The sequence below is a fragment of the Calonectris borealis genome, chromosome 15 (genome assembly GCF_964195595.1).
Source record: "Calonectris borealis chromosome 15, bCalBor7.hap1.2, whole genome shotgun sequence".
Lineage (NCBI taxonomy): Eukaryota > Metazoa > Chordata > Aves > Procellariiformes > Procellariidae > Calonectris > Calonectris borealis.
Window position 1 is genome coordinate 1,830,788 of NC_134326.1, and position 25,206 is coordinate 1,855,993.

The following is a 25,206-nucleotide window of genomic DNA, read 5'->3' on the forward strand; positions in this document are numbered from 1 at the left end:
CGTAACATTGGTTGGGATAGCCTGAGAGAGCCTGGCAGTTGGGCAGCACGTGAGACCTGTTTGGTTCAGCTTTCTTCTCTGTCCCTTTCTCTCTGTTAACACAGAGACTCTGCACATGCTTTCTCTCTAACCGCAACGTAACCCTTTTCCCTGGAACATCCTGTGGGTGCTTCTGGGGTAATAATGGGAAGACGCTTGCCGTACACACCGCTGTCGCCTGAGCAGCTGCTCACCGCTCTGTGGTGCCTCTTGCCAGTCTTGTCTAGATAGCAGCTCCAAGGAAAGTCTCTGAAAGTAGCATCCAGCCCATCTCGATCTTCCTGCCAGCTGGTGCTTCTAGCAGGTGAGAAGGAAGGAGGCAGGCAGAGGAGGAAAGGAGGGGCTTGGCTCGCTGCTTGAAGACCCAGGCCAAAACCAGAGCTGGAATGCTGATGTTGCAGGTGCCTGGTTAAAGCAAAGCGAAGAGTAAATACGCGCGTAAAGCCTTTATTTTTTCCATTCATCACAATGCACTTTTTATTTCTGACCTTAGCCTCAAGAATGGTGCCAGACATGTTCTGTGATTTCTCCCCTTTTCCCCTCCAGATGTCCAAACGGATTCTTCGGACAGAGATGTTTGGAGAAACTGCCTTTGCGATTGTACATGCCAGATCCTAAGCAAAGTATGTTTGAAGACAAAAAATGCACCACACTACTTAAAACCTCCCGGGCACGGCGGTGGATGTAGAGTGGTCTAGTCAGGGATGGCTCTTGGTGTCAGCTTTGGGCTAGGGCTTAGGGATGCAGGTAAGGGTGAAGGCTGAAAGCAGACAGATAGGAGTCGTGGAAGGGATCAGAAGGGGCCTCAGTTCTGTCTGTTTGGGTGTCATTTTGCTATCTTGTTTCTCTCTTTCTGGTTTTCTTTCTTCCGGTAGGTGTCCGATCGAATTCACAGGAGACCGGTGTCAGCATTTCGCAATGGTCAGCTTCTCCAGTATGTCTCTTTCTACTTCTCTCTCTCCCTGGTTATTGTAGCTCTGTGTCGTGTCCTTAAAGCAGGTTCTTCTGTTCTCCAAGAGCCCTCTTCCTGTCTTGTGCGCTCCCAGCTCTGCTTGGCGGTAAGAGGAGCTGTGATCGTGTCCAAGAGGAGAATCGGGGCTCTTGTTATCTCCCCATTTGTTACAATGGGTTCTGCTTTCATTTCTGATTGAACTTAATGTTGCTTGCTCTTGTCATGCAAAATGCAAATAAGGCACAAGGTTATGTGGTGTGCTGTGTGAGAACAGTCTGTGTGATAAGCTGTAGCTGCTAGCATTACTGTCTCAAGATAGACTATGTTGTGCAGTGCAAGAGATGTACGTTTTCCCACGACTCTTGCGAGGGGCGCGTGAGTTTCTCTGCACCAACTGAGGAAATCACAGCGAGGGCTGTAATGACATTTCCCCTGAGGTGTTTCCAGAAGTTAAACCAAGCACCAGTTGCTGTTCAGGTGAGAGGGTTGGGTGCTGGCTCGGAGTCAGATCCTGGAGCACGCCCAGAGAGCTGGACAGGGCACACGTGGTCACGCTGGTGGTGCCACTGTCTCAGGGCTTCCCACGCCTCAGTGCCACGCAGGATACAGGCTAAATCTGCTGACTGGGCATCTCGGACTATACCCCTCCCGGATGCAGAGATGTTCCTGTCTCTCCTAGGGGGGTTGGACAGCCTCGCATATGGGGTTGTGTCTAACTACAGTGACCGATCCTTTTAACCAAGTGTTCAGTGGGTGTAAATACCCCAGAGCCCTTGCACTTAGTGCTTCCCAGTTTCTAGCTTCCAGTTCCTACAGGCGCTAGGTCTCCAGAGATGCCTCGCTCTGGACCTCATTAGCTCGTTTTGTTCAAGGCAGATAATTTTTCCGGGTCCATACTCAATGTCCCAGCATCAGTGGGATCCTGGTCTGGGTAAGGACTGACCTGGAAGGAGGCGCAGTTAACAGCGCAGGAAATTGGCCACGGTGACCCTCTGACCATCCTGCCTCCATGCTGGCCGTTTGGACCACCGCAAATGGTGGTTTTAATTTCAAAAGAGGCTCTTTAAAAAGACCCACAAGAGAGGCTTTAATTAGTGGGAACCAGAGGACAAATGCCTCTCCACGATGACTCTTTGATTGCCAGTACCCCCTCTCCCACCACTCTGTAAGAAATCCTGCAGTCCTCATCCTGAACTGGCAATAGCAGGAGTCTCCTTAGCACGTGCTAGTAGCTGGCAAGTGCTCGCGTTGGACTCCCTTCTACAGAGTATACAGACAAGATGCAAATGGGCTTTGTGAGGCCCCTGGGACAGCTTGATGTTTTTACATTGCCTTTTGTTCCAAATTGGCTTCCAAAGTTGAAACCTCCATTGATTTATTCTTTCAGACTAAAACATCCAAGTAAGCTCTTTTTAAAATGACAAAACAAAATGTTCTGTTTTGATCTTTAACGTGATGCAAAAGGGTTTCCTTTCCGCTTTTAAGCCCATGGTGTCAGGGACCCCGGCTGCAGACAGCAGTGGAAGCTGATTTGTAGCATGTTTCATGAGGTGGTGTCCAACAGGCTTAAACATTATTGCTACCATGCTGCAAAACCAAAACAGGGGTAAAAATGAGTTTTATGTCAGGAAGATGCCTTTTCAGAGCATTAACAGCAAGAGTAAACAGCGCGTGTTTTTTTACCCAGCCTGCAGAATCCAGCTTTTTATGGGAATGAGATTTGTTTAAATTTTATTCATGCCTTAGAACAATGCCAACTTTAAAACCGACACATGTACATTTCCTTACCTCAATTCTGCTTTAACCACATGATAGTAAGGTTAACAATCCAGGTTACCTGTCTGAACGTGGATAAAAATCATCTAAGAAGATGATTCATATGTGTTTATAGCTGTTTTCACTTTCAGGTCACGGTTGGGTAATATACAAAGCAGCAACACTGCAGAAAAGCATGCACTCAGCTTGCTGTTCTTATGAATAGGAAAGGCGTTTCACTTGAGTCTGGACTGTGCAAATGCTTACTTTCTACTTTAATCAATAATTAGGGCACCGTAGAAGTTGCTGTTGCTCTTTAATTCACTCAGTGCTTCATCCCATATGGGTTCTGACAGGTCAAAAGCTGAGACAGATTAAATGAGATTCAGGCATTTCCACTGGAAATAAAATAGCTCTGTCCTGATTCATGTTTTGATAACATTGCCAGCACCTGACAGATACTTAAATAGTAAATAATGACACCTACATTGATGTTGTTTTAATTGCATTTGAGGTATTTCAGGTTTTCAGGCCTAGATCGGAGCCTTCTGATTCTTTAACATAAATATTAAATATTACAACATGACTTTTCGTAGGTATGTCCCAGGGCTGACCGAGAGTCTCTGCAGAGTGAACTGCATTTAAGACGCTGTTCTGAAAAGATATGGCAGATACTTTGCTGAATTTGGGCCAGAGATGGAGATAGTGCAGCATCCCAGCATCATGCCAGATGTTGTGTATCTTCCTTCTGGGAGCAGCTTCCTATCTCACTGGTTTAAACCCTTATTCAGATTTTGCTCAGGTAAAACTGTCCATGTTCTCTAGGAGTTCAGGATATCTTTGTCTATTTGACAGGTAGCTCTGGAGGTTTGTTTTAATCTGATTGTCCGAAATACCTGCTAGAGCACTGCAATTATGCAGATGAAAATCAGATGTATTTAGGTAGGTTTTCTCGCATGTGATGTTTCTCTGCGTTGCTGTTACAACCATATGACCAAGTGCCTACTGCCAGACATTCTGGGTATATACCCTACTGCTTGAAAATGAAGAGGAAATGTTAAAGATGGAGGTTTTTTCTATGTCGTATATGCTATTTTCTAACAAATTGGTACAGAGGAACTCACTAGGAATTATATTATTGGGCTAGCTCGGAGAACTCCCAGTCTGTCCCAGCTCAGCCCTTATTTGGATGAATAGCATTTGCTTTTGGTAGGAATTTGCAATAGCAGAATTGAAGCAAGTATCTCAGCGTTGGTTCCCATCTGCTTATAAGGAGTTTACATTTTATTTTGCTTGCATTGTAATGCAAATGTAATGCAAATGTGTTGAGATACTGGAGGAAAAAAAGCAAAATATGCTAAAACAGCTACTTATCTGAGAAAATGGATGCATAGCGCAAACAGACAGCATTGCTTGGCCTAGCAAGATGCCATTTCTGAGGAGAACTGTGGTACCTGACTGTGTCAGCTCTCTAAGCCTGCCTTTACGCTAAGCCTGCACGAGTCTAAGCCACCCCGATGGTCTGTTTTCTAGCAAGGCTCCTACCGTAAGGAGATGTAAGGCAACATGTTTATTTTGGGCAGCGGTGGCTAGGTATGTGTAGGCAGTTGGCTACCGTCAGTCAGCAGGTGGACGATAACCTGCTGAGCGGCAGCGATGCAGATGAGGGCCTTTGAGACATTGACACGTAGTAATCCCACATCCAGTAAGTATAAGTATGGGCAAAGTCTCACAGGGAAACTTAAAAGCTTTATCCTGTTTATCATAGGTCAGTTTTAGGACAGTATGACAGATGGCTTTCCCACATTCATCAAAACAGAAAACCTACCAGAAGAAGGAAGGAAGGAGAGATGTCAGAGCAAACAACTGCACATTCACTGCGATTAAAATAGTTGAAAGGTACATATCTGAGAACAAAAAGATGTCCTGACTTAAGACGTGCTGACTTAAACCTGGTTAGACCCCTTTTCTCTGTATGAAATTTCACTGATCTCAGTTGATCTCTGTGCACGCTCCTCCATCCACGTGTAAGGAATTGGCTGATGAATCAAGGTTAGAAGATCATGTTGTCTAGGCTTTAACTAACCTGTAAGAGGAAAGCCTTATAGAGACTGTACAATATAACTGAAGGACATTAAAGAAACACTTAAAGCGGTTTTAATTTAGACTGAAGGAGAATTAATGGCAGTGAACGGAGGGGACGGTGATTGCCTGCAGTTACTACATAAAACAGAGGAATGCCTTGGTAGATGAGAATACAGAGAATTATTTCCATGGGTGATGAGTCATTAAATAATCTTTCTAAAATGTTTTTCACATCAAGGTCTCCATATTCCTATGTCTCCATAGGATTATAGTTGCAGATATAATTAATATATATACTGCATTGTACATATGATGGTAAAGTCATATTGTTTGCTAGTTTCAGGAGTTAGATCTTGCAGTTATGATGTAACTCTGATGAAACCAGAGGGATGGGAAATCCTAACTCCAAAATGTGACCTAAAGCAGGAATCCTCCCTGACTCTGGCCACAGGGAATGCAATGCGCAGGCAGGGAGTAACCACCCGTACTGGCAGTCTCATGAACTCGTCTTCTGACCCCGGTTCTCCCTGCCTTCCTCTTTGCAGCAACAGTGCAGCCAGACGCTCATTATATTTTCAGTGGGCTTTTAGACATCTGTATTAGAGGTTTGAGTCCAAATTCATCCCCCAGGCTCCCTTCATAGTCACTGCAGAGGGTTCGGCACCCAAGGATGAGCATTTGGCTAATTAACTCCAGTGCTGCCATCAGGATGAGATGTCTCATCCTCCAGAGGTGCTGAGGGTGGTGAGTACAAACTCATAGGTTTAGCTGTCAGATGTCTCTCCCGGAGCCCTGGTACAGGTACCAGCAGAGTCACGGATCACAGGTGTCTCTGTCTGGCTTCCATGCACTAGTGAGAACAGAAGTTTAACACATCAAACTGTAGATCCACAGCCTGAATGGATCCATAGCATTAGTACTCAGGGACCATTTTGCCTTTGCATCTCTGCTGGCACGCGTGGGTGAAAAGTTCAGCATATGGCTGAACACAAAAGAGTCAGGAAGTCTTTCTAATGTGAGAGGTTCTAGTGGGTACTGGAGACTGACCCAACTGACAGCTTCTCCTGGGTCCAGCTTCATAGGCACAACTAAGTCTTGCAGCTCTTTCCAGAAGAGAGAAGCATGTCCAAAATCATCCTTTCTTTTACAAAACTTTTTTTTTAAAGCTGTGCTGGCACCTGTATTTCATAGCTGACTGTTCTACATCAGATCAAGATCTAGCTCTATCTTCTCTCTCCTGCAAGAAACTCTAGAAGTCTTTGTAAAACCCCGCTGGAAGTTTACTAATAAATTGCCAGGCTTTGGGCTGGCTGGTTGTAAAGGTTTTGTAAAACACGTTGGCAGCTATTTCACTCCTGGTGGGCCAAGATACTGAAAGCTAAACATCGTGAGCAGGAACATTTATACCTTGCCTGAGTCTGCACATTTGGATTCTTTCCACTTGCAATTCATGGAAGAATTCAGAAATTTGGGATGAAGTTTTATTCTTATGCTTGTCTCTTGTCTGTGGAATCTGAAATTTCATCTTAACTTTGCTATTTATTCATCTTCCAAAATAGTTGCCACTGATCTGGAGGACAAATGTCATACCATTCATCTTCTAGTTTAGTGAAGCATTTTCATTTTCTACTTTGTGACCTAATTAAAGTTGAAGTCTGTAGCGTGCCTGTAAACATCCTGGAATAGAGTTGACGTTCATATACAATGTAATCTAGCATATTCTCCACTTTTACCCCATATTTCATTCTTGGTTTCTTTACAAATTGAATTTTAATTCATAGTTGGAGTCTTCCTATTGGTCTGCTTTGGAAGCACAGAGCAGCATTTTCTGCTGTCCATTGGGAGAGCTGGCTTTCTCTTCAACTTTGGGCTCCCTAAAAGTCTGTTATTCAGGCATCAAATCCCCTTTTCGAAGGGGAGAAAGACAGCTACTCCAGTCGCATGGTACTCAGTGTAGTCATCTGGAAACACGGAAGAGAAGAGCTTCAGCTGAGAAATCGGTCTTGCAGTCGCAGACTACCTGGTCAATTCTGCATGTGGGGGACACTGATATGAAAGCGTATCCTGAGTTCCCAGCTTGATATGTCTCCCAGGACTCCCTAACTGTCGCCATCAAAAGTTTAGTGTGATGGGTCTGGCTCCTGATTGATTTGCTATGTGGCAGGACATTTCCCTTGCATAGGCATTACAGGTTCTTTCCAACAACAGATGATGAGCACGGGTACTTCCGAGATGAGAACCACCGTCTGTTCTTGAGCATCCACCGCACCGACACTGGCTGTGATCTGTGTAATGATCTCAGCAGCATGATTCCTGCCCTCTCATAACACATTTCGTATAGATCAATGTCTGGGTCTTCCCATCAGTCATTCTTTCCAAAGAAATTGCTTTCGTAGAGCCTTTCCAGCCAGAAAAGCATAAATTGTTTCTACTTGCAGTGTCGGGCTCTCTGGGCTGGAAACAGAATCGCGCGTTCCCACAGTGGCAGACAAACTGCCTCCAGCGCTGCCGATAGGCCCTCGTGGAAGCAGAGCAGTGTAGGTTCTTCGGGTGAGAGGCTTCTTATTTTTCTGAGGGATGGTCCCATTGACTCCGAAGTCACCAGGCTGCAGCCGGAGGAGTGTTGGTCATCACTCTGACATGTAAAGTGACCCTTCTGACAGGTGGGTTTTGGACGCGTGCTCCTCACACTGAGGTGAAGCGTCCCCGTGAGCAGAGGGATAAATGTACCACTTCAAGCTCTTCTGGGAAGGACTAGATCTGAATTTCAGCTTCTCTGTTCACTTCACTTCAACTTACTTATTCAGCAGTAGTTTCCTACCTCTTGATTGCGATATGAAAATGATAAGCGGAAGAATACTTTTCTTACCTACCTTTCTGTTTCCTCCCCCACTTCTTACTCATCTGAACGCTAAAACAATATTTAGCAGCATTTTAAATTCCACAAACATTCTGCAGCTTCCTTCCAATGACACAATAACTGCTGACCACTTAATTACAGGGTGATGACTATGCTATGGTGTGGCTGGGTAATTACAGGGCGTTTGTGGTTTATCATAACAGGGTTATTGCTCTCCCCTGGACGGCAGCGCAGGTTATCCTTTGGGATCTCCTAAACTTAATTGCATGCTAATCCACAGCAGCTTGCTCATACTCTATTGTTATGCATCTGGACTCTTGAGGCCCACCAAATTATTTTTATTGATACAGTACTGGACAAGCTAAATGGCTGTGCAGTTTATGGGAAGTTTGCAGACTTTCTGTACTTGGAGATCCCACGTATTGCCCAGCCCGTAACGCAAGTACAGTGTCCTCTGTCCCCAGCATCACAGGACTGTCTTGCATTGCTCCCTGTACCCCCGGGAGCAATGGGCGGTACATTGCACCCTGGTGCTGCAAGTATTACTCTTGTCAGTACAATTTGTTATCAATAGCCTGTCTTGCTGGTCCTCAGATGTTAATTCTGCACTTTGTTTCATGCCTTGGAGCATGCTCTGTGACCCATATAGCCCTCTGGGGGACCCAAGCGTGTTTGGGGGGAATAACGCATGCAATAACTAAACATCTTAATGACGTTCTTGGGCAACCCGAAGTCCGCATGAGCACAGGCCCAGTTTTCACAGCTGTTTGCTAAGGCTTTTATCCTTCTTAATCATCTTACAAATCTACAGTTCAGTGAGAGCCATCTTGTCTTGAGGTGTTACTCCTATAAGGATATTTTAGATAAAATGTTTTTGTCTGTTCATCTTTTAAAACAGGTAAAATACATTATAGAGAAAAACATAGTCACAAAGTCACTGCGGATCAAGTAAGCGTAGGACTTTGTCTTCTGTCTGATGATGAGGAAAAAATCCACCACAAAATTTGTGAGTGTGTCTACAGAGTACCCACCCTACGGGTAGCATCTAAATCCAACTGAATTTTTTCTTTCATTCCACTTCAGCTGAATGTCAACCTTTGGGGACTTGAGTGTAAGGTCCATGCATCACTTAACTCTTCAGGAAGCCCTGCTTTGAACAGCTGAGTGGTACCAAGCTGGGTGATGGGATCCAACCTGAATCCCACGCAGATGTGCTGCAGCTGAGACAAAGAGTGTGAAAATGAAACATTTTTGTCATCTCTTTCATATTTCTCCCTTTTTTCCCTTCCTCAACTCTCCCATGCTCGCTGCCTTTCTGTGTTGGACAGCCTTCTGTCATACACACGGTACTTAGGTATTTGAGCATTTCCCAACTACTGGTCCAGTCTCCTTTGGGATCAACACAAAAGAGCCTAGCTTAGCTTTTAGGTACAAGAAATAACGTTAAATACTGGAAAGTAATGCATTAAAGAGGCCAGTAAATACTGTTTCCTTAACACTGATGGCTGCATTAGGAAGAATGGGTTCTATCTTAAGTCCAACAATTTCAGAAAGGTTCAGCAGGCACATCTGGAATGAGATTTTCCAAAAAACATGTCCCCACTTCAAATAGTTTGGGGAGTCTCACAGCAGTTCAGGGTGCTCAGCCCTAGCTCCTTGACATGACCAGGGAGCATGTGTGGAGTTCAGACAAAAGGTTGATAATTTGAGAAAAATAATACGCCCATTTCCTCAGCCTGGAGCTACCATCTCAGTGCTGTCTCACTGTAATTTATTTGCGTGGTAGCCTCTGGATATATTGCTTCCAATGGAGCTTGTCCCGTGGGAGTTGGAGAGTACTGCTGCACTCTGTCAGCACTCCTGGCATGTATCAGTTTGTCTCTACAGATGGGATTCATCCATTTAATTTAGCTATCCCAAAGGCTCCCTCTGCCACAAGCCTGGGGTACAATACACCTCCCCATTGCAACCACCTCTGTCGGCGTGGAGTGGATCACCGTCTGGAGGAGCTGGAGGACTTACCTGGACCTCATGCTTCCCTCTGTGTGGTTAATGGCCGCAGAGGGGGCTGTTGCCCAAAGGTTTCTAGCCGTCCCCAGCAGCCAAGTCTGCCAGACTGCCAGTCTAACTGGGAGGGTGAGTAAAATGCAGATTGACTGGACTGTTGCAGGACACAGTGCAGGTGCTACACATCATGCTGAGCATCTTCTCCACCTAGCAGCAAATATAACCCAAAGCTTTTAAAGATGTATTACTTTTCCTGATCAACCTCTTAAAGAAGCAAAGGAGACTTCTTTCAAACATGGTACACAGTCAGAAATATCTTTTGCTCCAGACCAAAATAAATTGTTGTTTCTAGGAGAAATTTTGGTTTCTCAAACATGTTTGCTACCAAGCAGTATATTGTTGATATAAAATAGGCACGCACTATGTGGTAAGCCATGTTTGTGAAGATGATACCCCTCTGCTGAATGCAAAATGATTACATTTTGAAGCAATGTTTTTCCCGGAGCTGGGATCATCTCATTAGCCTCTGGATTGTAACATGTTGAGTAATTTTGAACAGTCTCTCTGTTAGCGAAGAGACAAACCCTCCAAATCCCAGCCTACCCTTGAAGTGTCTCCTCCTTCACTGTCCTGGCACAGAAGGCAATACCTGCCCAGGCTGGGAGGAACTCCCGAGCAGGGAAGGGGAGAGTGGCTCCCTCTTCAATGTGTTCAGTTCTGGGTGATAGAGTAGCAATGCCTGTAGCCTGGAATTATAATCGAGAAGTGTTGAGGAGCCATGGATGTCGGATGCAGGAGCACAGGCTGGGGTAAGGCTTCCTCTACCTGCAAAGCTACCGGTGGGTCTGTAGGCGTAGGCAGGCACCTACATTCCAGCTGCTGCGTGGTTGCATGGCTTCTCTCCCGTTCAGGGAACCTGCGGCTAAGATCCGATGAGCCAGCTGGCTGTATCTGCTCCATGGGGCTGGGGAGCCAAAAGAAACTGCAGTTCTGATGTGAGAGGGACAGTGGGAAGGCCAAAGTTCCTCGGGTCCCGCCCACCACCTCTGTTTGCGCAGGCATTGCTGAGTTTGCAAAAAACATGAAAATGTTTTGAATTACATCCATTTGTAGCTGTAGATGTTGCAGCAAATCCTGGAACGGGGAGGAAATGTGGCGATACAGGCAGTATGCAGCTATCAAATGGATCAATAGCGTAGATATATAGATGATATTTAATGCATCTCTACACACATTTGTCATAGTGTCAGGTGAAACAGTGTGTATAATGGTAGCATGCCTCAGGAAAAGGTCAAGGCTAGATGTGATAACCAAGAGGTTTAGGATTAATGTATTCTGTCCAGTTCTCTGCTGCCCACCACATTGTGTCCATGTCACTGCAACTTGTACAAAATGACTGCGAAACGCATGGTAGAGTTTGCCGTTCCTTTTGCACAAATGTGAGATGTGAAGCAGAGAGCAGCCAGGTTTTGTGGCCCTTAAATTATACAAAATCTAAAAAACCCAACCCCATCCAACTTCCATCCCCCAAAAAACCTCCCAAACATCAGCATTGATTTGAAGAGAAGAACCTGCTTTAGAAAACGTGTTTACATGTTCCATAACAATTAGTGCTAATTTCCCCCCACCTAAATTTTGAACAGCATTGCAAAAGAGAGCCAATATTTCTGTGCAGCAAAGAGCAGTTTCTATGGAAAATATAGTAAATAAATCTGGACATCTCCAAGTTTCAAATAGTCTTGTGTGTATGGTGGTGGGGAACAGCAGAGCTCTCTTTTGTGTACAATGATAAGTATGGAGAACTTTAATGTTTATGTAAGAAAAACTGTCTTTAGGTGAGGCCTGTACCAGGAAAATTACTAAAATTCAGGATACCTGTTTTGGATAACTGCATTGCTGATTCATGAGGTAACCTACTTTGCTTAGCACTCTCTCTGCAAGACGAACTGCAATCTTACTTGAAATGAATATGAATCTGAAAGCAGATGCTCCAATTTGTGCTTTTTTCAGCATGCAGCTTGTTTCTAAAACAATGCAGAACCACAGCAGAAGTGAAATTTGGAAGAACACAGGCTTGAGGGAAACTTTTGGTGCAATTCGCACTCTTAGATCTGCAAGGGATTCATTGCCCTGCCTGGGCAGCTAATCACTTGCAGCATCAGTGGTTCAACTGCAGGTCTGTACCGCCGAGAACAGTGCTCGCGCAACCGACGCGCCATTCACAGGCAACGCTGCCAGACGACGCCGTGCGTCCGAGACCCGACTTGAGGTCACGGGCAGCAGAATCGTGCCGGCAGCCTCGGCCCTGCGCAAGTGCCCGCACCTCTGTCTGCCCAGCGCTCCCCTCTGGTGCACAGGCCCCCGGGCAGAGAGGGGCATGGGAAACCATGCAGGGCATATTTCGCCTGTGGAAGGTGAATGAATGGTTTTTACCAGGTTCATGCAGTCGCTATGTGTTTTGACCTGTCAGGAGCTGTTTCAGAACAAGTGTACCTTTTTTTTCTTTTTTTTTTTTTTTTCTCCTGCCTAAACTGTGAATTCCATATCAGGTACTAACAACAAACATGGCTCATCTCAAAAGAATTCATAATTAACTAAAAGAATTCATAATTAACTTCCACTGCAATTTGTTTGGGTCTTTCTTTACATAAGATATAAGCTCTGGTGGGAATTTGAAATGCTCTGAAGCATACACTGTCTTCTGTGTAACTGCTGCTGAGCCTACAGAAAAGCTAACCTGCTGTAACTGCACAGTGTGTGTGTTTGTATATTAGAGATCTCTGACAGACCTGTTTTTCTTTTTCTCTTTCTCTTCCTTGTCTTCTTTCTGCATTGGCAGAGCATCTTGGATTTGAATTAAAGGGTATGGAACAACCATTCATTTATTAATCAGAAGCCATTAAGAGCTGCCCACATTATATTTATGGCTTTAATGGGATGATTAAAAAATCAGCTGTTCTGTTCTCTTCCCTGGCACCAAGATAGACGTTTGGATTGAAAAAAAAAAAACAAAACAAAAACAAAGCAAAACACAAAATCTAAATGTAAACCTATAAAATGCACGTGTATTTTTAGCAGCACTTTTTTCTTTGTTTCAAGCAGCAGCCTGGTGTGTGTGGCGTGACTGGGATGTTACAATTGCCATACGTCTCCTCATTCAGCATGCTTTTGTGTATTCAACTGAAAAGCTGGAGTTTGTGTCCATCCAAAAGGTTGCCAGCAGGCACCACTTGGGAAGGGGCAGGCATTCCAGGAACGGGAAGGCAAGTTCTAGGAAGATCAGGGCTTTTATAGAAATTGCCATCCTAGACATGCTAACCTCCACTGGATCCTACGAAGGGTTAGGACGAGCTTTGCCATTCCTCCTCCCAAAGGTTAGCGGTTTATTTCGATTCTTGACTGGGAGGAAATTGTTCCAAGAAAGGTGGCGAGTTAGTCTGGAAAACAGTGAGCCCAGGGAAGTCAGTAGTCTCCCATGAGAGTGGAGGGTGTAACGCTGAGCATCATGGTGGCAAGCTGAAGTTTGGAAAAACACTGCAGTAACTTAAACACTTTTAAAAATATCCCTTTTGGGCAATTACCTGCTCCTGCCCAGTTGCTCATAATCATATTATTTTTCTGCCATTCTCCTCAGTCTGTTTTTAGAAATGTATCAAGTATCTTTTGAGTAAGCACCTGGGAAATCAAATCCTTGAGGCTAGACTTCCCTTGAGTGTACAGGCCAACCACAGGGAGGGCTTGGTCAGATGAGAGCAGAGAAATTTGTCTTTATCACTCAGCTTAAAAACATTGACCCGGCAATGTCAGCCAGAGCACATCTTCACGTGAAGACACTTCAGTTCCATTTGCTGGAGGTATGGGGACACCAATCTTTCACTTCTGGATCCTAAACTATCTCCTCGGGTCCCTGAGGTGGAGGGACATGCACTAGCATGGAGAAGCTGGAGAAACTTGTCTCCTCTGGTTTTTGCGTGCCTGATCCACTGGGATTGGTGTGTATCCCCCAGCAGTTCTTCCCTGCTGCAGAAAACGTGTGCATTTTGTGGTCAGGTGTTTCAGAGAAAGCGGTGCTGCTAATGCTAATACACTTAAATAAACTTTAAAATTGAGGATTTTTGACATCCCTTTTTTGTTGACCTTTTGTCCTTTTCCTCATCCATTCTCAATGTCATCACAGAACCGCACACATCCTGTTCCCAGTCTGCAGTCGTCTCTTCTCTGTCATTCGTCTTTCACTTTCATGCGTTGCTGTGACACCCATGGCTGGACTGTGATCCTGTCGGCATTATGTGGCACCACATGGTTTGTTCATAGTGTTTGCTGCTGTAGAGTGACGATGCCTCTGATGAAGACGTGGTGTTTGTAGAGCATAGAGACACAAATGGACAAGTCCTGCTCTAGGATCTTACCTTCTCAAATACAAAATTCTAGTGTGCATTCTCTTATTTTCTTTCTGTCACTGTTGAGATGGTTTTGTGCAACATGAAGATACTGTGTTGTCGAGCATTAACTCTAATGAGATGTTAGGAGCCAAGCGAAATTACTATCAGCAGGTCATTTAATTTTTAGTTTTGCAGCAGTGACGCACAGCCTCTTCACTGCTTCACACGGCAGGGCTGTCAGCTCAAGACAGAGAGGCTACATCTGCATTTCTGATGAACTGAAACATTCCCCATGGAATTCAGGTGCAGGTTCAGGACAGTCAGACATGCCAGAGTCAGGGTCCCATACTGACATGATCACCAGAACAGATTCGAGCCTTGGGCAAAAAATTTTGTCATGTAGGTAATAGGTAAAAAGAAAAAAAGCCATAGTTTTGATGGCTTTGCTCTTTCTCCCTCCTCCATGATTCAAAGGGAATGATTTATGCTTCAGAAAAAAGTCTCTGTAGCAAAAAACAAAACATAGCTGGTGAAGAATTTTTGAAAAAATTGGCTTGATGGATGAGTCCATGGTGAAAACTGACCTCCTGCTCAGCCTTTTTTTTGGTAAAAGTAGTTTTTGCTGGGTAGAAACAAAATTCTTGCCCTGTGCCATCTGTAACCAGGACATGATCCTAGCTGTTTTTCCCTATTCTGATAAAATCTCTGAAACTCCTGTCTGAAGGAAAGAGCTGTACAGCTGGAATCCAGGTCCCAGAGCAGGGAAACTTGTCTGCCATGGTTGCTGATGCGTGGAATAGAGCATCCGTGCAAGGGAAACACGTCACTGAAGGAGGTGTTTCACCCCAGAGTGAGTTCTTTCCTCATGCCAGCTCCACCTGGTTCCTTGTAGTAAAACACAAGGAGAGTAAGGTGAGCTAGCACCCAGCCCCCCTCTATGAGCAGGTCCCGGGCCGTACCGGCTCTGGCTCTGAGGAGGTGCAGCCGGCTGGTGAGGCTGCTGCGGCGCAGTAACTTCAGCCCCAGCGAGACCCATGACCGGCCGCTCCCGGTCCACACCACCGTGGAGATGGAGTCTGGGAGAGCCTCGGCTGCCGCCTCTCTGGTGAATGGTGGGACATTGCCTTCATGGCAACTCCACCGGCACCCCGAGCACCTCGTGAAGCCAAAAGCCAGCGTGCAAACAAAACGGATGGAAATGTATTTCTTTAAACTCTAGCTTTGCAGCACAGGCACGAGGCAAGCACTGCTGATTATCTTTTGCATCTTCCTGCCAGGGCTGTCATTCTCAGACCTCGTTTAGTAAATCTTTCTTCATTCCCATTTTAAGAGTTAGAAAGAGATAAAAGTTTTTCCTAGCACTTTTTTTTTCTTCCAAAAATGCTTTTTCCTTCCTAAAAGGGCAAGCTGAAATTGGTCTAAATATTCAGTTATCTGGAATGTTTCATTGCTTCCCCCTTGCTTTTTTGCTGAAGTCTAATCCCATGGGTTTCTGGGACCAGACCTCTTTCTTTTCTGGTTTTGTATTTCGTTGTTTGGTAGCACTGGGGATATCATATAGTCCATTCAAGATATTTAGTGTTGCATGGTGAACCATGCCAAGCACAGCAACCATGGCATGAGTTTTATTGCCTAATCTATAAGAAAAAGTATTTCAATGAATATTAAAGAAGGCACAAACCCCAATAACTTTAACATTAACACATAGTATGGGGGCACGAGGACATCGTTCATAGATGCTGAACTAAAATGCTCATGGGAGCTGTAACTGAGTCCTTCTCTCAGTCATCCAGCTGCAGAACCAAATTGCCTCTGCTGATCTCAGTGGAGATTGCTGGATGTCGTGGAGAAGAGCATCTGCTCTGGTGTAGCCACAGAGGAAGAGGTGTCCTTGCCATGCGATTGCTGCCTAGGTATAGTTCAGTTACACTGCAAGCGACATCCTAGCATTTCCTTGGAGCTTTGATTAATGCGAATGAATTACCTCACTTCCAGCATCGTCTGGGTTTTGATGCAAGTGGCTGACTTTTCTGGTTTAAAAGGTGGTCCGTGACCAATGGTGATATTTGAGAGAAGCAGCAGCATGCTGCTTGAATTTTGTGTGTGCATCTGAGTTACCTGGTGCAATGGAATTAATCGCTTCCTAGGGTTTCATTAAAAATCCATAAGTGTAATTCGTTACTGTATTTTAATTACTCCACTTCCTTTTCTTTGTCTAATTCGCTATCACTTTCCATCCTCATTCTGCTTTTTGACTGTTTTAGGATGTCCCTTTCAGCACCTACATGCTTTGGGGCCTGTTGCTCGGTGGTTTCTAGCACGCTGCCGAGCTCCAGGGCATGCAGCCGCTGCAAGGAAAAGGCATTCTGAGTCCGTCAGAGCAGAGAGCCTGTGATGAGAGCATCACAGGGCATGCGTGTACGTGGTGAGTGGGGGTTGCTCGGGGACTTCCTTGGTAGGCTACTAGGTTACCGAGAAGGGGGGATCTGCTGGAAGGGAGAGGAGAGTCGTCGGGCTTTTTGAGATTAGTCACCGAGTTACGCTGCGGGAAAAGAAGAGAAGGCGAGAAGCGTGTTTGAGCGCAGAAGGGGTGAGCTACTGAGTGAGAGAGGGCAAAGGAGCAGAGAGACAAAAGGAGTGAAGGTCTCTTGAGGGGTAAGCAAGGTTGGGCCAGCTGGTCTCAGGTGTGGGGCAGCTATTAGAGATGGGCAGTGGATTGGTAGGAGGTCTGACCGAGCCCTGTTCTCCTTCTTACCCACACGCAGTGCTGGTTCCTGTGCAGCCAGATGCACCCCTGGTGCTGGAGCCCATTTGTAACTGGTTTCTTTCTCTCCATTTGCAGAAGCGGAAGAGCTCTACCAGAAGAGAGTTTTAACCATCACGGGAATCTGTGTTGCCTTGCTTGTGGTGGGCATCGTCTGTGTGGTAGCTTACTGTAAAACCAAGTGAGTATGGGTGGTTAACAGGCGATAACTGGCCAGAGGTTACTGAGTGGTAGTGTTCGTGCTTCACGCTTTCATGCTCTTCACCCAAATGCTATTTTAAGGAGATGCTGTGCTGTGGTATTCCCAGGAAGGTCTCATGAAGAAGGCCAGTGAAGCCACCTACCAGGCTTTGCCTGAGCAGGATGTTTTCCTGGGACCATTTGCTTATCCCGTGAATCAGCATCATTTCGCCCAGCCAGGTGATGCTGTGTTACTGGGAAAAGCTGGCCCCCAAGCCAGCAGCTCATCTCCTGACGGCAGAAGCACACTGGATTGTTGCGCCGCTGTAGGCTCAGCTATGTGCATTTCAGGGACTTTCAGAGCAATCTTGATGCAACAAGAGGCTTGGGGACCTCTTTGATGGTCAGCCTTCCCTGCCTGGGCAGCACCTTTTTCCCTGCTTAGCCTGCACCTCACCTCAGTTCAGGGTGCCCCTGGGACATGGGGCGTCTTGTGGAGTGCATGCCCTGCCAGGGGAACGGGTAGGCTTTGCCGCTTTGTGCTTAGTGCAGGACAGGTCAAGTGCCTTGCCACCAAGGCCAAGCCAGGACCTGCTTCCCCTTTTCCTTCTCCCCGCTTTTCTCCTCCGCTCCCAGTGCCATGGTGCCCCTGGCTCCACTGCATTGTGCTGGGCCTTGTCTTGCAAAAGGGGACCCTGAACCCAGCTTCCCAAATTGCCCATGATGAGAAATGTTCACCTTTTTTTGAAAAAGCAGCAGAAGGTGGCAAATATTGAATGCCTTCTTTCTTCCTATTTGCAGCTTTCCACAAACACCATTGAAACATCAAGTGTGTCCGAGACTTGCCTTCACTATCGTCTGCATCCCCCAGGTTTCTCTGGGGGCAGAGAGTCCCATGAGATAAGTCTTCCTAATAGATTTTTTCCTTTCTGTTTTAAAGGAAACAAAGAAAACAAATGCATAATCATTTACGGCAGAACATGTGCCCTGCCCATCAGAACAGGAGCCTTGCAAACGGGCCAAGCCATCCACGTTTGGATCCTGAGGAAATCCAAATGGCCGATGTAAGACCTTTTGTCTCCATCTGCGTGCATGTTACTGAGTGCCTATTTTCCGCCAGGGATTTGACGTGGATGTGTATGCTTACGCACCTGTGTGCATGTGCGTGAGGAGCAAAACACTAACAAACTTGAACAAAAAGATGAGATTCTGCGTAGAAACATTTCCAAAACCAACATCTGAAGGGAAATGTGATTTTACTTTGAAGCACAGGATGAGATTAGAGCACTTGGGACAGGTTTGTTTTGATGAATCAAGTGTGATCCTGTTTTCCTCTGAGAGATGTTCCCGATGTTTCCTGTTTATTAAGCTGTACCGTCGAGCCCCACTTTGCAGCACGACAAACGCGATCAGCGCGGCGGTGGCCGGAGCCGCTGCAGTGACCATGTCGTGCTGAACCATGTCGTGGTGATCTGGTCGTCACCGCGTTAGCCCACCTGCCCGAACGAAGAGTTGCATCCTGGGCAAGGTGGAATGTCCTGGTGAGGCGCCAGTGTCACGCCAGTGAGAACGATCTAAGAATTTAGGACCGGGTCCAGACGGGCGGTTCAGCCACTGTCGTGACTTCAGTCACATGAGATTCCCATCAAACTCCGTGAACTCAATAGGACCGTCAACGTGCTTAAGTGCCTTGCTGGACAAAGGCATTGAAAGGGGTCAGAAAAAGGGAGGGGGGAGGTAGAGCCAAACGAAAAGAAGCACTGATGGAAATGAGTACAATGAATCAGTTACAAGCTCTGCTGGGTCACCCTTTGGATGTTAAAATTTAGCTAGGTTGAATCCCAGCCATGAAGGAAGAGAGAAAGGGATTTTCTAAGAACCACAGCCCTCTGGCCCCAAAGTACTGGCTCCCCCAGAGAGATTAGTGTCCCTGTGAAAAGCAGTGCTTCTTGTTAGATGAAGGAATACCTCAGCATAAATATTTGGCTTACACCTGGTGTTTCTGTAGGACGCGTATCTCTGGCAGATCTCATCTGGTTGTCTTTTTGCTGGTACTGTCCGGTGTATAACCTCCTGTGAGCAGAGATGTTTTTTCCACTCAGTAGCTACACATGGTACCACTGTCCTCTGGGGAACCCTTGGCTCTTCATACCCTTCTGCAGTCCCCGTGCCACGGCCCTTTTCCGGTGTTCAGGGGCAGAGAAGAGCCTCCGGCCTCCTTGTCTCTTTCCGTGGGGTGTGGAGATGCTGGGCTCACTCAGTCCTCATCTGATTTCACCAGAAATAATCAAGCCAGCTGAACTGGCCGTGGCAGCATTGGCAAGCTGGTGGCTGATCTGATTCTTCATATTTTACAGTATATTTCTAAGAATGTTTCTGCCACCGAGCATGTGATCCGAAGGGAAACAGAGACAACCTTTTCGGGAAGTCACTCCTGCTCCCCGTCTCATCACTGCTCCACAGCCACTCCAACGTCCAGCCAGAGGTGATGTATACCATTTTCCCCTGGACTTTCTCTTGCTGTTTGCCTTAGGATGCTGTGAGATTCAAAGCCAGTAAAAGGTTTTCCTTTCACCTCCCTTTCTGTTTTTACTTGATTTTTGGCACTACACTGGCATACTGGCCATGTCGACACTGCGGGTCTTTGCTGGCACAGCTAGTTAGTGAGAGGTGTGGAAAAGTGTGATCCTTGACCTGCAACGAGGTGCCAGCAGAAACCTGCAGCGCTGACACAGCTGGAAACTGGGAGGAAATGAAGTTGTGCTTTCGTGCTTCGCACAGACACACATGGGAGGATGCGTCTAGGAAAGGTTTTGCAAGTTGTGTTTGCAACAACACTGGACACCTGCAATAATTCATTAAGCGCACACAGGTTATTCGTTTCATGCTTGATATATTTAGAATGTATTTGCCTTGTGGAAGGCAAAGTACACAAAATATCACAAAGTGTTTTGGCCAGTTACTCAAAGTTAGGGTCTGACTTGGGCGTCACGGTTTTTCACCAGAAAAAACACTCCTGTGCAATTTATCACAGTCCAGAAAGTTGTGTTAGAATCCCAGCCTCTGAGGTGGTGGCACCTCTCTCACAAGTCTTTCTGAAGCTCTCAGGAAAACTGGGGCTAGCAGGAAAGTACCAATAATTCTACACAGGATGAGGCATAATTTTTTTTACATTTCAAAATAGCCATTGGGGGGAAGAGCAGCATGGCTCAGAAGCTGAAGTTCTCACGGGTTTTGAGACCATTTAAATTGCAGATGGAGCTTCCCTCTTTTTATGATGTCCAGAAAAGTCCTTCAGATGCTCTAGAGAAAATCCTGCTGTTTTGAGTTAGGATGTTCAGGTTCTTCCCCTTACATAGCTCTTGTGCTTCTTCCAGTAAGGGACAGTGTTTCCCTAGGAGAGCACTTGCCTTTGAAAAGTGACTGCGAGGTGCAGGGGGGCCATACCTACAGCCTGTCAGTGACGCAGAGATCACATTGCATTGACTTTATAAAGCAAAAGATGTCCTGGCTTATTTACTTCACTAGCCTGATGTGTTTGTCTCCATTTGCCCAGGAAGCTATTAATCCTTTCAGCTAAAGCTCAAAGATGGTTCCTGGCAGGTTTCTTCAGGGTTCAGGCATTCATCAGGGGTGAGCAAGTACTCTCGGTGTACAATGCGTCAGATCAACTTCAGATATTGAACTTAGGTTTTCAGGTGAATCCCTCCTCAACAGGTAGAGAGGGAGCCATGAATGACTTGTGGGCTGGAAATTACTGCCTTTGTCCTGGGAAATCCTACCCCTGGTGAGCTAGGCGGTGTGTTTTCCAGGTTTTTTTTAATTTGTACGTTGCAGCCCAACCGTGGGTAGGTGCGTGCAAGCTTGAGCCCCGTGCACAGAGGCTCCTGTGCCTGCAGAGCTGCACCTTGCTGGCCTTCCGTGCTCACTTCAAAGTCCTGGGACCCCGGGGCCATCTCTGGGCACCTCCTGAAGACGCAAAGGTGTGTCTGGAGGGCAGCATTACGCATGACAGCTGTGGGGAGGCACCTACCTTGCATAGCCTCTGGTCCTGGCTGCCTGCCTGATCCTCCTGAGTCAAGGGAGGCGAGCAGGTGTTTCTTGAAGTCACGCCAGAGGCAAACTACTGGCACAATCAGCCCCCATTTTACTCGATCAGCACCTCTGACGCCGCCGCCGTTTGAAGTTATAAACGTGGTGGTTGCAGCCGAGCATGTGCCTGGAGCCATCAATAATTAACAAGTTCTTGGGAAGTTTTAATGAGGCCTGCTCTCCTCTGCAAACCCCCACCCAAAATCCTCTGCCGGCACAGCTCCATCCGGTGCAGTTTGGGAGTTCAGAGCTGTTGCTCTAATGGATCACATTCTGCTATGGAGAGGGGTCAGCCTGGTGGCCGTGGTGCGGGGGGCCCCCGGTGTGCGCATGGCCCCACGCGTCCCCGCTGAGTCCTTGCGGAGTGTCGTCCTTGCGCCGGGGCTAGGGCAGGTGGAGCTCCAAGTGCTCAGCAAGGTCTAGCCAACATATCATAGTTTTCGTCAAAATCTTTTATAAACCAGTGGAAACTGAACATCTAGATATACCTTTGGTATGCCTTTCTCTGCTGATGACGAAGTAATTTTGAGTGGGTTTTTTTCTGGCTCCTTCCTGGTAGCATTTCTGAAGGGGCTGTCACTTGGCAATGCAGGTGGCTCATTTGAAGATCCTTTGTGGACTTGCCTTGGCACAGCCAGTGCGTTGCTCCACACCCAGAACGCTTTGCAAGCACAAAGCAGAATTTCCCTGGCCTCCCTCCAGAGGCTGTCCCGTCCTGTCCCCAGCCAACAGGAGGTGGTGTGATAAATACCCGGTATGCACTGGTTTGCCTTTCTTTACCCTCTAATCATATCTCCAAGAGGTAGCAAAGAAAGGCAAACCAAAGGCAAGGTTGGGAAGCTGGGCTTCCCTGGCCAGATGTATCCTAATGAGAGAGAGGGAGGGGGTGCCAGTGCAGAGCGGAGTGTGAGCTGTGCCTGCATGCAGCTCCTTGGAGAAGACCTTGGTGGGGATTCCTTGCTCACTGTCCTTATGGGGTTCGGTTCACAGACATGAAAGCCACACGTGGAGCTTGGAGCGGACGGAGAGCCTGACTTCAGATTCCCAGTCTGGGATAATGCTGTCCTCGGTGGGAACCAGTAAATGCAACAGCCCTGCGTGTGTGGAGGCACGGGCTCGCCGCGGGGCCGCCTTCTGCATCGAGGACTCGCGGAGGCCCATGACGCAGTACCGTGACTCGGTGGATTCTCTGCGGGACTCACCGCACAGCGAGAGGTCAGACCCCACTGCCTGGTGCTGCCTGGCACAGCAGAGGCGAGCCGTGCCCTCTGTGCCGGACACAAAAACGTTTGCCTCTGCTCAGCCCTAGAGCAGCAGCCCCATGGTAGCACTGGAGAAACTCCAGCTCTGGTCCTGCCAGAGGAAGCCACTACCCCAGGAGGCCACTCTGGTAGGGGCAGCAAGCACCCTGCTCTCCTGGTGGCAATGCAGGTTTGGAGCACAGGGATGAGAGGTGGAAAATACCTGGCTGCAGTCAGCAACAGGTGAAGAAAAACAGGCTGAGAGCACAGCCCGGGGCAGCTTGGGGGGCTGGCAGCTCAAGCAGGGTCTGGCCCTCAAGTATATGGGGAAAAGATGTGCGTCCTCAGCGTGGTCCTGGATGGCCTGGTGAGCAGGGGTGCTGGATGTGGGCACAGCCTTGGGACAGGGCTCTGTATGACCCAGCCTTCTGGGGAATGCAACTGCAGAGCTGAGACACCATCAGCCAGTGAGAGGCAGCAACAGTCATCTCTTCCCGGGTCTGGTTCCTCAGGCTGCAGAAGCACATCTCCACCCTTGTGGGTAGCCGTGGGCGACCCTGGGTGGCCACGTGGCCACTTCCAGGCAGTTACCCTTCAAGGCAGTGGGACTTGTCCACGGGGCAGAGGAGAAAGGCAGCATCTACTGCTCTCTCAGTCTCTAGGCTGACCTTGCTCGTGTAGACGTCTCATACTTCACAAGACACACGGGTAAAAAGGCACCAGATGAGCCAGGGAGCCTGGGCAGCCTGAAATGAAATCTGCTCCTCAGAAAGAGGTGATGCTGAAGGAGGGGCTGTTTGGAGAGGGGCTAGACCAGGCCTGAATTGCCACACTGATGTCGCTCAAGTAGATGAAACCAGTAGATGCCTTTTTGAGACACAGGATTTTTGCTAAGTCAGAGGAAGCGATGCCCAGGCTTTCTCTATCTGTGGCCTGAGCAGGGGGAGGGCATTTCAGGGACCTTCCTCGGAGACAAGCCTGGCAGCTCCAGAGGGAACAGAAAGCAGCTGGCAGGCAGATGAGCAGCAGGGAAGTCTTGCCTCAGCCTGCTGGGAGATGCCGCAAGGTTTGCAGTGATGCAGGGTGGGAATTGCACGCCGAGTCCCTCGGGAGAGGCGGTCCTGGGATGCACAGTGCATCGTGCCCAAGCGCCCACCGAAGCCAGCATTCATCCTCCCTCAGCACAGCGGTGCAAGGTCCCTCCGCCTGGCTCCCCAGGAGATGCCGAGCTCCAGGACCAGGTGCACTGGAGGCCTCATGGGTCCCTGCGCCAGGTGTTGGGCGGAGCGCGGGCGCAGCTGGAGGTTTTTGGGGTTGTTCGGTGTCCAAACGGAGGTGTTGCTTCTTTCAGGTACGTGTCGGCCCTGACCACACCAGCACGCCTGTCGCCTGTTGACTTCCACTACTCGATGGCTGCGCAGGTGCCCACCTTCGAGATCACATCCCCCAACTCGGCGCACGCCGTCTCCTTGCCGCCAGCGGCCCCCATCAGCTTCCGCGTGGAGGAACAGCAGCCCCTCCTGCGGCGGTACCAGCTCCCCTTCCAGGACACGCAGAGGTACGACAGCTACTACCAAAGGAAGACCTACCTAAACGACAGCATGGGGAGCCTGCCCTCCAGCCCCTTCCGGATCACGGAGGACGACGAGTACGAGACGACGCAGGAGTACGTCACAGCGCTAGAGCAGCCAAAGAAAACAGCCAGCAGCAACAGGCGGTGGAAAAAATCCAAACTGAACGGGCACGTCCCTCACAGAGCCAGAGCCGTCCGGGACTCCTTCTCCTTGAGCAGCGCCTCTTACAGCGAGTCTGACGAGGAACTGGTGGCCGAGAGCACCCCCTTCCTAAGCACTCAGAACAATGAGGCGGCGCACACAGAGTCGCCCCCGCTCCACCGGCCGGGCGACAGCCGGACTCACTACCCCTGCAGCCGGCACAGCGCCCACGGGGAGAGCGGGCGCAGCAGCCTGGCGCACACGACGCCCAAACCGGACCCGGATCCTCTCTAGGCGCCTCCCCGACTCGCGCGCCCGCAGACGTAACCCGCATGGAGGAGGCCGAGGAGGGAGACGAGACAAAACAAAACAAAAATAAATATTTTTATTTTATATAAAAGAGGGAAAAAATATAACAAATAAAATGTTTTATTTTCATTTTAGCAAAGTTGTCTTACAATAGCTAACGGCAATGACTTTTTTATAGGGAATCTCTATTTATATGTAATGTCTTGATTTACAGCTTCCGAGAAAAAAAAAGTAAAAAAAAAAAAAAAAAAAGAAGAAGAAAAGAAAACAAACAATAAAGTTAAAAAAAAAGTGGGCCAATTTTTGACTACTTAAAAATAGAAAACAAAACTATCGTGGTGCCTTTTGCTGTATGCTAGTGCTGGGATTCATGCCGAGGATTCTGTTTCAGTAGCATTTTTAAGATCATAGATTTTTGTTTGGGAGACAACCTGTCACAAGGGCGCTCTTCCATTGGAAGAAAACAGCCTCGCCACTTTGCCCTGTACCCTGCTATTAATGATCTTATTTTTTAAGGTATCGTTTGAACACACATCAAGGACGTGAGTGGGAGCATTTCCATTATCATGTCTAATGGGGATCTGTCTTGCCCTGTAAAATACTTGTATTCTCGCTTAAATCAGGAGAAAAAGAAACCCAACAGCACCGTACTGAAATGCAGAAATAATGTTTCTTTTGCCACACAGGTAGGAAGAGAAAATGAAATCGCACAGCAGCAGCAGCCCTTACAATATAGCTCTCAACCTTTGGCCATTTCACCTGCGGGTCTGAAGTTGGGTTGGCACAGGTTTGTAGTCAAACAAGGCGGACGCCTGTACGAACGTG

At 47.5% G+C, this 25,206-nt stretch overlaps 1 protein-coding gene across 1 annotated transcript in view; it reads left to right on the plus strand.

Moving 5' to 3' along the window:
• Nucleotides 1–24,688, plus strand: part of NRG2 (neuregulin 2) — a 176,795-nt gene extending 152,107 nt beyond the window's left edge. The window contains exons 5-10 of the mRNA XM_075163967.1: nt 915–973; nt 16,923–17,025; nt 17,965–18,088; nt 19,382–19,509; nt 22,107–22,331; nt 23,709–24,688. Coding sequence (XP_075020068.1) covers nt 915–973; nt 16,923–17,025; nt 17,965–18,088; nt 19,382–19,509; nt 22,107–22,331; nt 23,709–24,366 — 1,297 coding nt within the window. The 3' untranslated portion in view covers nt 24,367–24,688. The remainder of the gene's footprint in view (nt 1–914; nt 974–16,922; nt 17,026–17,964; nt 18,089–19,381; nt 19,510–22,106; nt 22,332–23,708) is intronic.
• The last annotated feature ends 518 nt before the right edge of the window (nt 24,689–25,206 follow it).